General features: G+C 42.9%; 1 protein-coding gene across 1 annotated transcript; it reads left to right on the plus strand.

The window, feature by feature from the left end:
- The first annotated feature begins 3,596 nt into the window (after window positions 1-3,596).
- On the plus strand, window positions 3,597-10,712 carry LOC309326451 (uncharacterized protein). The gene is made up of 2 exons (XM_081835195.1): window positions 3,597-3,710; window positions 6,801-10,712. Exon 2 carries the CDS (start codon window positions 6,852-6,854, stop codon window positions 8,913-8,915), a length of 2,064 nt encoding a protein of 687 aa, XP_081691321.1. The 5' UTR covers window positions 3,597-3,710; window positions 6,801-6,851; the 3' UTR covers window positions 8,916-10,712.
- The last annotated feature ends 4,007 nt before the right edge of the window (window positions 10,713-14,719 follow it).

The raw sequence follows: 14,719 nt of genomic DNA on the forward strand, positions 1-14,719 counted from the left end.
TTGTGTACTGGAAAAGGCGCAGCTTCCGTTGTACCCTCAGACCCCTTGCGCGCTTGTGTTTAACATGTTTTATAACGTTTCCACAAATTTCACATAGCATTCCAATACATAATAAAACTTTTGCTTGTTTAATCGACTTCGTATCCCGTTCTTGTTGTTGTTTTCAAATTCCATCTCATTGCTGCAGCTTATCCTTCACTCTTTTATATGGTAACCATAATACAAATAGCCTCTAGTTATTTCTGTTGCTTGTAAGCTCCAAGTTCTGCTCGCAAATTAATCAAGTTACTATATATATATATATATATATATAGTAAGACCCCCGACTCCCTATATATATATATATATATATATATATAGTAAGTGCGAAAAGGGCTTCTAACCATGAAACATCATCCGGTTACCTTATTTTAGCAGTTTTTAAAGAGTAATTTTGCTGAATCCTTGCTTGCCCATTCTTCTTTGGTGGGAACTTTCTTCAACTTTTTCCATCAGCTGAGCAGTGCGTGTGTTGGTTGCTCTCCTGTCTTGGTTTCAGTATGACTGATTAGCTGATTTTGGGGGGCAAGTTGCTTTTAAATACTGAATTCAAAACTGCTGTAACCTGCCCTGCCCTAAGACCTGTAGGTGAAGGGCACTAAATAAATAAAATAAAATAAAATTTGCATAACGCCCTTCATCTAAACTTTACTATTATATAATAATAAGTAATAATATCAGAACCTTAAACATGGGCAGTTAGAGAAGTAAGTTCACTTGAAACATCTGTCTATTTTGCTTTTCTACTCCATGCAGCGAGGGTCTCTTCTACTCCAGCACATCCCCGTCTGGGGCGGGAGTTTATGTTTTTGTTTGTTACTGTAGTACATTTTTTGTGTTTTTATATTGGAAATATTTTTATATTTTATATTGTAAACTGCCCTGTGAACCTCAAATGAAGGGTGGAATTGTAATAATACAATATATATCTGCTTTTCTTCTGGGGGGACACATACCCCTAAACATTTTGTGAATCTTTGTACTTTTGTCCATTTGCTGTGTGTATTTTTCCTGATTTGAACTATATAATGGTGATTTTATTGAGTCAAAAATGAGAGTACCCCTAAACATTTTTTCAAGAAAAAAGCACTATAATATATAATATAGTATAGTATAGTATAGTATAGTATAGTATAGTATAGTATAGAATAGAATATAATATGGTTAGGGTGTCAGACTAGGACCTGAGAGACTAGAGTTCCCCACACAGCTGTATAGGTCACTGGATGACATTGGCATTGCCTCTCAGCCTAACCTACCTTACAGGGTTGTTGTAAGATTAAGTGAGGAGGAGAACCATGAATGCCACTTTGAGCTCTGGAGGAGGGAGGTGAGATATCAAGGCAATAACTCATCATCATCACCCAAGCTCCGTGATCCTGAGTGTCTCCTGCTCCCTGGCTGCCCTATGTGCTCGCAATTGCCGCTCAGAACACCTGTGTGATGCCACCTCTCTTACTTCAAATTTCCCAAGTTTTACTCTGCTAACTATACATTGGAATCTACTCTGGATCAATAGTGAGTAGAATTTCAATGACATGGAGGTCTTCAGGTTCCGCTCCTCTTGCACACAGCAATTCTAATTATCCTCTTTAACATTAACCAGCAAGATTAATTGACGAATCTAATAGGGCTGCCGCTGCCAGAGTAGGAAGAGGAAGGCCAATATCCACAGTACCACAGGTGAGGGAAGGAAAAGGTGTGAGGTCCCGATTTATACATTGGAATCTGCTCTGGATCAATACTGAGTGGAATTCCATGACAGATTATGGCCCAGAATGTTTTCTTTGCTGCTACCATTGCAGAGTGACAGGCGAAGATGACAGACTATGTGGAATTAGCCAAATTGACAGGAAGGATCCGGGACCAGGATGACCAGAGATTCCAGGACAATTGGGAGTAATTTTTTTCAGTATTTAAAAGAGAACTGTAAAAACTTAAAAACACTAGCAGGGTTGAAGTAACACCTACAATGCAAAATAGATAAGATGCAAGAATAAAATATGTGATAAAAATGTGACAAGGGATACCAACTGAAGGGAGGGAAGTCACGGCTTGGCAGAGTAAAAGGGTATACAGTGGTACCTCGGGTTAAGTACTTAATTCGTTCCCGAGGTCTGTTCTTAACTGAAACTGTTCTTAACCTGATGCACCACTTTAGCTAATGGGGCCTCCCGCTGCCGCAGCGGCACAATTTCTGTTCTCATCCTGAAGCAAAGTTCTTAACCCGAGGTAATATTTCTGGTTTAGCAGAGTCTGTAACCTGAAGCGTATGTAACCCGAGGTACCACTGTATATTTTGATGGATGGATGTTGCTGAAAAAAGATTACGTAAGGAAAACAAGAAAAATTTATATGCAAAAAAAGAAGAAGAATGTTTTCTTTGCTGTGCTGATGGGTTCCTGAGGATGAGCAGAGTGCTGAGGAGGTCCGGCTGCGCAGTGCCAGAGTGTTTGCTGTGCAATGCAGTAATATACAGATGTTCCCAACGGGGATCAAACCAGCAACCTTGGTGTTGCCATCGCCCTGCTCTAACCAGCTCGTTTCTTCTTTCCTGCACCCACCCACATGGGCTTTGTTGTTTGTTGTTGTTTAGTTGTTTAGTCGTGTCCGACTCTTCGTGACCCCATGGACCAGAGCACGCCAGGCACTCCTGTCTTCCACTGCCTCCCGCAGTTTAGTCAAACTCATGTTGGTAGCTTCGAGAACACTATCCAACCATCTCGTCCTCTGTTGTCCCCTTCTCCTTGTGCCCTCCATCTTGACCAACATCAGGGTCTTTTCCAGGGAGTCTTCTCTTCTCATGAGGTGGCCAAAGTATTGGAGCCTCAGCTTCAAGATCTGTCATTCCAGTGAGCACTCAGGACTGATTTCCTTCAGAATGGATAGGTTTCATCTTCTTGCAGTCCATGGGACTCTCAAGAGTCTCCTCCAGCACCAGAATTCAAAAGCATCCTTCTTCGGCGATCAGCCTTCTTTATGGTCCAGCTGTCACTTCCATACATCGCTACTGGGAAAACCATAGCTTTAACTATACGGCCCTTTGTTGGGAAGGTGATGTCTCTGCTTTTTAAGGTGCTGTCTAGGTTTGTCATTGCTTTTCTCCCAAGGAGCAGGCGTCTTTTAATTTCGTGGCTGCTGTCACCATCTGCAGTGATCAGGGAGCCCAAGAAAGTAAAATCTCTCACTGCCTCCATTTCTTCCCCTTCTATTTGCCAGGAGGTGATGGGATCAGTGGACTACCACTCGGCTTTAAAAGCAGGTCAGGCTCCACCGGATTCACAGCTGCAGCCGCGAGGAGAAACCTGCCAGTCGCTTCCACAACTGCCTGCCATGCGCTCTCCAAAAAGCGCGCATGGCGCTTCCCGTTGCGCCTCCCTCTCCTTTGCGCGCAAGCAGCAGCTGCAAATCGGTTGGCGGAGGGATGAGCCTGGGCTGGGCTAGGAGGCAGAGCGGCTCCATTGGCTGGGCCTTAGCCAAAGCGGGATTGTTGCTAGCAGAGGAAATGGACGAGTGGCGGCAGAAAGCTGCTGTCTCCGGGATGGTGAGGGTTCCTCTCCACGCTACTGGAGGCTGAGCGCCTGTGCTTGCAGCCGACTGGGAAGGAATCGCATTGCAAAAGGGCTTCTGATCTCTCCTGCAAGGATGTAAGGATCTCATCCTGCAAGGATGTAAGGGAGTCGGGGGTCTTAAAAGTAGGAAGCATAGAGGCTCCGTGGGTAGGGGTGGGGGACAGAGAACGAAAGGGGCTTTGCAGAAACAGCAACCGATTCCGAGGATTTGGCACGAGTTGCAAACGGGCAGCTGCAGAATGGGTTCGTAATGTATGCATGCGCGTAACCTGGTATAGAAGCCTGATAACTTTTGCCTCGTGGCATCATCATCCCCTAAGGGTGGAAAGGAGACTGTCGCCTAGGTGCTTACAAAGAGATGTGTTTGGATCCCCAATTTGTAAGCTCGCTTGGTTTCTGTGCTTGCCTTCCTTCGTGGCCAGGATGGATATCAAGCGCGCTGGTAGAGTGGGGTGATTTCTAGATTTATTTATTTTTATATCAAGGCTTTGGAGTGAAAAGGGCTCCATTCTCTCTCTTTCTCCCCGTCCGGATTGTTTCCCTAGTGCCATGAAAAGGTAGCCAAGGGAGAGATTCACTTGATCAGGGAAATGCCAGGTGCTTATGGGTTGTTTCTTTAAAAAAACAAATACTATAAAAGAAGCAATACAGTACTAGAAACGACTGCCTCTAAGCTACCACTACAAGCCTGACCAGAGCTCGAGTTTTTCAGGTAAAAGCAATTGTCACTGAACACAGCAATCAACCTCTTTTTCTGAGGTTCCTGAGGTTTGGAAAAGCTTTTTTTAAAGCTAATTTAAAGCAAAAAAAAATGTCATTAAAGTAGCTGAATGAACACATGGTTTGTAGACTGGCAGCCATAAAAGAAAAACAGACTGGGGGTGGGAATAAGGATGATATGTTTCTGGATAATACGTTTTGTTTTAATTTTGAATAATTTTTTTTTAGGGGGGAAAAACCCAGACTGGTGCAGGTCAGGAGTGGAACCGCTGGCACGGAGGGAATCATTGCTTGAAACTTTCCTACCTCTGGTAGGGAGGTTCCACTGCAACATTTTGTTGCAGGTCCCATTCAGTCATATTTGTATTTATTCATGTATCTTTTGAAGCACCAGCATGAACGCACATTGGGAATGAGGCTCTATGTTCCTCTGTCTGGTTGTGGAGTAGGTCTCTACATGAATAATGCTATGCAGTGGTACCTCGGATTACATACGCTTCAGGTTACATACGCTTCAGGTTACAGACTCCGCTAACCCAGAAATCGTGCTTCGGGTTAAGAACTTTGCTTCAGGATGAGAACAGAAATTGTGCTTTGGCGGCGCGGCGGCAGCGGGAGGCCCCGTTAGCTAAAGTGGTGCTTCAGGTTAAGAACAGTTTCAGGTTAAGAACGGACCTCCGGAACAAATTAAGTACTTAACCCGAGGTACCACTGTACCTTGTTTCGTTTCTAAAACTATAGCATCTGCTGCTAGTTGCTCTTTTCATAGCAGGTTAATGCTATGAATCTCACACTTTTACTTCAGGGAAGGGCTTGTGGGTCTATGATATAACATCTGGCTTGGATGCAGAGGGTCTCTGGTTCAATCTCTGGCTTATAGGAGCCAAACTCCTAGGGGCTGAGGTCTCTTCGCCCCCACCCCATAAAATAATTTAGGGGGCCAGGCCCCCCAAGCTGATAAGCATTGCCATTCAAATGGGGGGCACCGTGTCGGGATCAATTATGTGGGATGGGGCTTACCTGCCCCCCTTCCCCAGTATTTTATTCAAGTTGGCACCCCTGCTCTGGCTGCATCGATGTTTTTGTCAGAAGTCATTTATATTCCCCTTAATTGGGAGGAATAAGGCCAATGATTTGACGAAGGCCATTCGGTGGTCCATGGCTAAGTGGGATTTGACTACTCTTCTGGTCTCGCCCAGCTGCCTACTGCTAGAACAAAGTTTGATCAACTCGTTGGCAGCAACACATTGTTTCCTTCCTATGTTTAATCAAAGGTGATTAGCTTTCACAAACTTTGCAGTTGAGATACTACATGGATAAATATTGTTACGGATTTGTGGGGGAGAGGAAGACCCCCCCTAAACCCAATAAATTAATGGATGTCAGGATCTAGCTAATATTTGGAGATTATTGAAGGGAAGAATTCAGACTAAGCTTCCTTTCCAAGGCTAAGCTTCCTTTCCAAGCCAGGGCCTCACCTGGGATAGAGGCACATGACCCAAGGTGTTGATGGCCCATCTAAGAGGAATCTTGGGCCTGAGCAGACAGAGGTTGCCAAGGTGATGGGGTGGTGAGAGAGGTGACAGGAAAAGAGTGTTTTTAGCAAGGTGTGCTTGAAAGGAGAAGGGCGGGGGGGGGGGGGAGAATGAGCCCTATCTTGGGCAGGCTGGCTGAAGGCTGGCTGGGAATCCAGTGCTGCACTGCTGTGGGCAACAAGTCCTGCTGGAGATGACCGTAGTGTAAGATCTAGACTCCCTCCATCCAAACTCAGGTGTAAATATGTGACTAAATCATATTTCTTAAAGCTGCAACTGTCTCCACCTCATCTTCAATTCTCCAAATGAGCACAGACCCTGGGTGAGCGCCTGGAATACCCCTGGGATCTTGGTACCACTTGGCAGAGAGTGGGGATGGCACCTAATAATAATAATAATAATAATAATAATAATAATAATAATAATTTATTATTTATACCCCGCCCATCTGGCTGGGTTTCCCCAGCCACTCTGGGCGGTTTCCAACAAAACACTAAAATACAATAACCTATTAAACATTAAAAGCGTCCCTAAACAGGGTTGCCTTCAGATGTCTTCTAAAAGTTTGGTAGTTATTTTTGTCTTTGACATCTGGTGGTGGGGGCGTTCCACAGGGCGGGTGCCACTACCGAGAAGGCCCTCTGCCTGGTTCCCTGTAACTTGGCTTCTCGCAGCGAGGGAACCGCCAGAAGGCCCTCGGCGCTGGACTTCAGTTTCCGGCAGAACGATGGAGGTGGAGACGCTCCTTCAGAATTCAGAACTTGGCAGCCATTACTTGACTGCTTTAGGAAAACAAATCTACCACCTTTGCTAGTGGGAAGGTTATAGCACAAGCCAATCTTTGCTGTGTGGTTCTTTTTTCATAAGGGCAATTTTTTAAGAAAAACTTGCTTTAAAACTTCATTTAAAAAAATGTTTTCTGGTTTGTTTTCAGAGAGAAAACCGTGCTTTGTTTTCAGAGAGTGCTGGTGAGCACGTGACCGTGATGGCTCGCAAGCAGATTGGAAAGTGGGAAAAGTACGGTAAAAGGTATTGCAGAGACTGGGAAAGAGAAGCTGGATTAAAAGACTGGGTTCGGAGGGTACCAGGAGATGAGTCAAAAGCAGCATGCAGATACTGCATGTGTGAAATCAGAGCTCACCACAGCGATCTTGTGTCGCACAGTAAAACTAAGAAGCATAAGAAGCACGTTGCGTTGATCTCACAGCCTTCAATGAATGTGGATAAACACTCCTATGAGTTTGAAAAGCGGCATTCATTGCAACTTGAAAAAGAAATGTCATTTGGAGCCAAACCAGACACATTCGATGAATTCAATCATATGGAAATGAATGATTCCATAAATGTGTGTGCTCTGAAATTAGCCACACACATAGCTTGCCATATGAGCATTTTTACTGTTGATCACCTGGGATGTATTATTGGTGGAATGGCCGAGAAAGACATAAGCCTTCATAGGACAAAGTGCTCTACAATTATAAGCGATATCATAGGTCCAACAGTCCACAAAGAGCTGCTTCGGGATATTGGCAACGGACACTACTCCTTGATCATTGACGAAAGTTCTGACGCATCTTTGCAGAAGCAACTTTGCTTGATGGTGCGATACTTCAGCAACAGGCTTAAATGCATTGTATCCTCCTTTGTAGGGTTAATTACTTTCAGTGACACTGATCTAATCACAGAGGCTCTCTTATCATTCCTAAACGAAAATAAGCTCAACATAAAGAAGTGTGTTGGAATCGGTGCCGATGGGCTCAGCGCAAGTATATGTGGTCCAAAAAATTCGCTGCTCAAAAAGTTTTATGAACTCAATCCTTGCGGTGTTTTTATTAAGTGCACATGCCGCTCCATTTATCTGTGCTTATCGAGAGCTATCGATGTGCTTCCCCTGAACCTAGAATATATGGTTGCGCAGACCTACTTATGGTTTTCTCAAAGCACGTTTCGCCAGAAACGGTACGCTGACCTGTATGCTGCAATCAACGTTGGAGAGGTTGCCCTGAAGGTGCTGCAAATCACTGACACGCGATGGCTGTCTGTTAGCCCTTGCGTTAATAGAATACTTAGCCTGTATGATACTCTGAAGTTGCATTTTCAGTCTGTAAAAGACACTGAAAAGGACTACAGTGCTGAGCTGCTCTATCAAATGTACTCTGAGCCTCTGAACAGACTTTACCTGGTTTTTCTGCAGACTCTTGTCCAGGAAACAAACAGGCTCAGTAAATTATTTCTTTTGGAAACTGCTAATCCAGTTAAACAGATTACTGAGTTAGTGATGTTCTACAAGACTCTGTTACAGAGAGTCGTGAAGCCTTCTGCCTTTCCAACATGGTCATCCATAATGAACTATGACATTAGAAGCAAGCAAAACTACCTGTCCCTCTCCGAAGTTAATCTTGGGCAGGTGTTCCTCTCGGAATTATCAGAAGCCAAAATCTCTTGCCAAATTAGAGGCGCCATTCAAAAGACGTGTCGGGATTGTGTTTTTGAGCTTGCAAACCAAATCAAGCTTCGCCTGCCCCCAAATGTGGATCATCTTGAATCGCTAACTGCTTTAAATCCTTCAGTTGTTCTGAGTCCCCTAAGACCTGCATTTTCAACTTTGTCGTTTTTGTCATTATACAGAGGGGATCACTTGCAATTGGAGCAACAGTGGAGGAATTTGGATACAGTTTCTTGGACAAACACAGAAGATAGCCAGATAGAACAGTTCTGGGTAGAGGTTGTAAAACATACAGATGAGGTGGGAGATAAAGATTTTGTCGAGCTAGGATTATTTGCCCTTGCACTGCTCACCCTGCCCTTCAGCAGTGCAGCCGTGGAGTGTACAGTTTCACAAATGAATCTGATAAAGCACAAGTTGAAGAACAGGCCGCAGGACAGCCTGCTAGAAAATATTCTAAGGATCAGAGCTTACATGCACAGAAATAAGATTTGCTGCAACCAGTTTCAGCCATCCAAAGAGATGGTTTCTTTGTTCAGTAGTGAATTTTATGCTGTTGCTAATAGCAAGGATGCTATAGAAGGCTACGATGATATTTTTTGAAGAAGAAAAAGTCAAGATTTTTAAAATTGCATTCTTATAAGAGCATTGAGTGACTTGTAGCTATACTATTTGCCTTTCTGACATTCTCTTACTAATGAATTCACTGTTTTTAGTGTCATTTCCACTGGTTTTTCAATTCTGTGTTTTATCTGAAACATGCTGCCTTTTACTGCAGAAGTAAGATACCATTGATTAAATACTGTATGCAGTTTTGAATATGCCTTGTATTTTGCCTCTGCTGCAGGCTTCCAGGTGCTCGCAGCTAGTGAGACTGCGAGAGATCTCAAGTTCTTAAAATCTGCTATTTCATGTTACTCTCTTCTGTCATTTAAAAATGGTCCTGCATTCTTAAAAATAGCTTAAAATCAGACTATACTACCTGGCGACAATATTTATTGTGCTGTATTGCATGTAAAAATGCTGAAGCAGGGACTGGAATTTATAGAGCTGCCGAGATTCATGTAGAAGGCTTGAGTCAGCTCAGTGAAATCTACTCTTCCTTTCCCTTTAATCAGCTGACTGTCACACCATATCACATACCACTTTTGAAACACATTTCAGTTTCAAAAGCAGTTTGGTTTTGTTGGGTGTCTGAGAACACAGAACTAGGTTTACATTTCTTTACATCCTAGCTAACATGTTTGCATCATCTACTGTTGAGAACTAAAATAGGAAAACCAATACACTGATGATAAAACCCCATGAAATTAGTATATTAAACTTAGTTTGCTTAAGTTTGCTTAATTTACTCCTCTGAAGTCAGTAGGATATTTTAATAAAAATATTGATAAGTGACTCCAAAGCTGTATCAAGCAAGGATTTAATGGTAGCTCGGTGTGGGTTTAGTAGAGTTTTAAATTTGCTTTCGGAATAATACTGTTCTTTCAGAATACAGTAACCTAGCAGTAAACATTGGAAATGGGCAGGATTGGAAGTGGGCATCAACTTCAGTTTAGTGCAAACATCAAATCTTGAGGTGTCTATTTCTAGATAACAGTGCATGGAGTTTTTAAGTTTTACAACATTATACCAAGGCCTTAAAAGTTAACGTGTTTTGGTACTTGTGTCAGATTTAATCACCAATAATAATCTTCTGGTAACACATAAATTAAAACCCATACCAAAATGAGCTGGCTATTGCATGAATATTTGACAACTAAGTTTTCTGGAGAGTTTTGGATGAACTTTTCTAAAATCTGGATATAAATGGCAAAACAAAATGTATCCGTATGACAAGATAAATTATTAGGTTTAGAATTCAAATTTGCAAGAGGCTTTTGAAAAAGATATATAGCTTTTGGTTATATTTGCATTATTATTAGCATGTATTTCATTCATTCCTTGGGAGTGTGGTGTGTTAAGACAGACGATGACAGATATAAACCTTCTTTGCTGACATTTTAAAAAAAATTCCTCATGAAAACTGCAGCTCTACTTTACACTAAAAGGATAATGATTAATACATAGAGTGGGAAAATACATCTGTGTCCATTAACATTACAGTTTTAGGAACTGACATTTTTTATTGACTCATCTATCTACACACACACACACACACACAGCAATATACTACAGTTGTGAAAGCAGTCTAAAAATAAAAAGCAACATTCAATGCTTTTAAAATTCAGAGCAGGCCCATTTAAATCAATAAGACTTTATTTCAGTAGGTACATTATGGGTATGAGTATGACTTACCACCCAAAAGGATCTTAACTGTATTCTAGATATTTGAACAAATGTTTGTTGTTTATATAAATAATTATTTTTATAATAAACATTTACATTGTTTTGAATGTAGTCTCTTCTGATGTTTGCCAGCGAAGGGGGGACAGCTAAATAAACTAATTCCAGACATTTGCAGAATTTGGTTCTAATGCCTGTTAATGATAATATATTCCCCAAGGGGGAAAAATCATACAGGACTGCATCCCACACTTTCATAAGTGCTCCAGCTTGTGAAATAAGAATCTAATTAATGCAGTGCCTAATTTAGCCACTCTTATTTCTAAACATAGAACAGATATCTGGAAGATTAGCCTCTACCTAGCGGAAACTTTTTGAAACGGATGTTGCAGAACTCTTCCTTTAAAAATGGTAAATGCTCTTTCCTTTGCTTAGGGTGGGAGATTTGCCAGTCCTGAATTACCTGAAGGTCATCTGGAGTCAGGATTTCTCCTTGAAACTTAGAAAAGCAGATACAGCAGGCTGAGGTTTTCACCATAATGGCTTAATTCTGCCTAAGGCTATTGAAACACTCTTAAGTTGGCTTACACCCATCTCAGTGAGTTTCATTATTTACAGTGTGCTGTTAATTATTCTATTAGTTCTGTAGTATAGCCCCATCCTGATTTTGTTTCCCTTCAGCAAAGTATGTTGAGGCAAGAAAGGTGACTGAATCAGAGTTTGCTTGGGGGATGAAGAGTGTGATCTTATAGCAAATAATTCATTTAGAATCCTCTGTGCCTGAAACAGGCAGGGTTGATTAGTTATTCCTACTGCCTTTGATATAATAGGTCCTGTTACAAGACTTTTAAGGTCATATATATATATATATAATAGATGTTCACAAATGTACCAAGCAAACACATACCAATATGTAACCCACATGTCTGAAACTCACAGAAAAGTCCTGAAACCACTTTCTTTCTCCCCAAGAGAACCTCAAATATTTCTCTGCAAGGTCAAAGGAAATGGTAAATCTCCCCATTGTCTCTCACAAATCCTGTCTTAAGGGCACATTTAAGATATGAATAGGGCGTGTCTGTGACCTGGACTCAGGAACTGAGTATTTACCATTACAAAGGAATCTCCAGACTGCCAAAATAATGTAATCAGTTATCATTCCCAGGTAACCTGGCAGACAGGTTTTCTGCTGTAGACCGCCTCTTCTGTGATGTAGGTATGATGTATCTGGGGGGTGGTCTTCAGCTACAGGGTGGGCAATTTCAAAGTCTATATAAGGGCTTGCACACCTTTGTCCTGAGTCCTCTCTCCTGTGTGTGGGGGGAGCACCCTGTTGCAATAGCTTTAATAAAGATCAGGCTTATAGCCGCTTTGCTTTTGTATATCCTGGTCTGGTCTCTGTTCATTTCCTGACCGGTTTGAGCCTTAAAAGGTACGCTCTCTCCGAAGGTCCAGTCTTCCTTAAGAAGCTGAACCCTTGAAGGGACCCCATTTTTTATTCTTCTTTCATTAACATACTGTTAAGTAAGACCTTGCTTCTTTTGTGAGCCTGGGCTTTTAAGTTACCAGTTTTAGAGGAAGATAGGAGTTAAGAGCAAATTGTAAGAGTAAGAAGCTGTTTCTTCTATTCCCCATTCTTGCACTGCCATTCTTCTTGTCATGTGCAGAACATTTGATAAGCCCGCAACTTATGTGCATTTAGCTTCTGCACACTGAGCTTTATGTGCTTGGCAAACTTTTGAAAAAATAAATATGGGGCAGAAAAGGAACAAGCATACGGGGGGGGGGGGGGAGACTTTGAACCCTATATGTGCTTTTGGCTTTAGATGTGATCCCTAGAACATAACCCGCACTTACATTGCGGGTTTACTGTATTTGCAAACCACCCAGCGGTCTTCAGATGAAGGGCAGTACAGTGTACAAATTTAATAAACAATTTTATTTATTTATTTATTTATGCATTTTCAGTAGGAGCAGCTTCACTTGCTGACAGTTGTAGGCCGGCCAGCCACCGTGGCGCAGGATCAGAACTCGGGTCCCTGGGCTCTGCAAGCAGAGGGCATCTGGGGATGGGGAATGGTGCTGGGCAGGGGTCAGGAGCCATTTCCCTGGGCAGGAAGGATGCAGCTGTGATGGAACTGGGAGGGGACACACATGACTGGGGGTGCAGATGCCAGCACTTACCTTTGCTGGTGACGGCGAGTCCTGCATTGCGGGGGTTGGACTAGATGACCCTCCGGGTCCCTTCCACCTCTGTGGATTCTGTGATTCTATGAAACGGCTTGCTTTACTCCTCTGAAAAGGCAAAATGTGGCTGCCCCTGCCAAACACATTCAATGTTAGGTTTGGTAGGAATCAAGGCCTGGGTTCAACACACACATACCCCACCCAGGCAAATGTCTAGTCCAGGCATCCCCAAACTCGGCCCTCCAGATGTTTGGGGACTACAGTTCCCATCATCCCTGACCACTGGTCCTGTTAGCTAGGGATGATGGGAGTTGTAGTGCCAAAATATCTGGAGGGCCAAGTTTGCGGGTGCCTGGTTTAGTCCATACCCTCACAGCTTTTCTCTCCGATGTAAATAGAGACGTCCTGCTCCATTATAAGTATAATTATACTCGGCCCAACTAATTGGGTTGCCTCATCCACAGTGGGCAGCTTCCATCATACAAGAAAACATAATAAAACATTAAACATTTTTTTTTTAAAGTTTCCCAATACAGTGGTACCTCAGGTTATAGACACTTCAGGTTACAGACGCTTCAGGTTACAGACTCCGCTAACCCAGAAATAGTGCTTCAGGTTAAGAACTCTGCTTCAAGATGAGAACTTTGCTTCAGGATGATAGCAGAAATCGCGTGGCGGCGGCGGGAGGCCCCATTAGCTAAAGTGGTGTGCTTCAGGTTAATAACAGTTTCAGGTTAAGAACGGACCTCCTGAACGAATTAAGTTCTTAACCCCAGGTACCACTGTACAGGGCTGCTTTCAGATGACTTCTAAAGGCTGTATACTGACTTATCTCCTTGGCTGGGGCAGGGGATTGCCTAACTCCATACACTCCAACATTTCTCTGATCAAAATAGGGACGTCCTAAGGAAAAGCGGAACAAATCAGAAACCGGGACGGCTTCTGTAATTCCGGGACTGTCCCTGGAAAATAGGGACACTTGGAAGTTGGGAGGGTCTACTAGTTTTATTGATTGGGGGCCAAGAGATGCCATGAGCAGCGCCTGAATCTGAAACAACTTCAGATTGTTGTGTTGGGAAAGCTGAGAGCAAGGACAAGCCATACAACTGGAATATGAACTTTTGCCTGTTTATTTATGGGAGGGGGCAGATAGATACCATCTCCATTTCCCGTTTGTGTGTGTGTGTGTCTCTTATGTGTACATGTATATTTTCTCTCTCTACCCCTGTAAACCTACAGGGGACGGTTAAATATACTATATATATTTATATTTATATATTTATATATTTATATTTATATATATAGTATATATATAAATTTTTATATATATATATATATATATATATATATATATATATATTTATATATATAGTTAAATATACTATATATTAAATATATAAATATACTATATTTAATATATAATATATTTTATAATAATATACGTTATTATATTTCATGTAATATATAAGAAAGAGAGATGACATTTTTGGCAGAGGGAGGGAAAAGACGTCCGACGTCTTCTCACACCCAACTAGGACTGGCGGCTTCGCGCGGCGCCGCGGAATCACAGAGCGAAGTGACAGGCACCCCCGCCAACCAATCGGCTGCTAATTTTAACTTTCCACGGGCTTAAAAGGCCCTTATGTAACCCAAGCGCCCGCCCGGCTGCAAACGCCTTGTGACCGCGCGCGGCCCCGCGAGCCTGTCGACGGCCTTGCGCGAGCTCGGCAAATCACGTGCCTTTGGGGAGGCGGGGGTGGGAGGAAGAGGATGGGCGGGGTGAGGCGTCCGCGAAGGAGAAGGGGCGCGTCAAGAGGGGGGGAGGGCAGCGCGTGGCGAGCGCTCCGCTGACTGGCTGAGAGCTGGGGGCCACTCGGGGCCGATTGGGCCGGCCGACGAGCGGGGCGGGGCAAGAGGCGGGGCCCAGGAGTTGA

This window comes from Podarcis erhardii, assembly GCF_964252035.2.
Source record: "Podarcis erhardii genome assembly, chromosome: 1".
Classification (NCBI taxonomy): Eukaryota; Metazoa; Chordata; class Lepidosauria; order Squamata; family Lacertidae; genus Podarcis; species Podarcis erhardii.

What these genes read in the sequence shown, in the direction of transcription:
- LOC309326451 (XM_081835195.1), top strand. Translation starts at nt 6,852, where the DNA reads ATGGCTCGCAAGCAGATTGGAAAGTGGGAAAAGTACGGTAAAAGGTAT.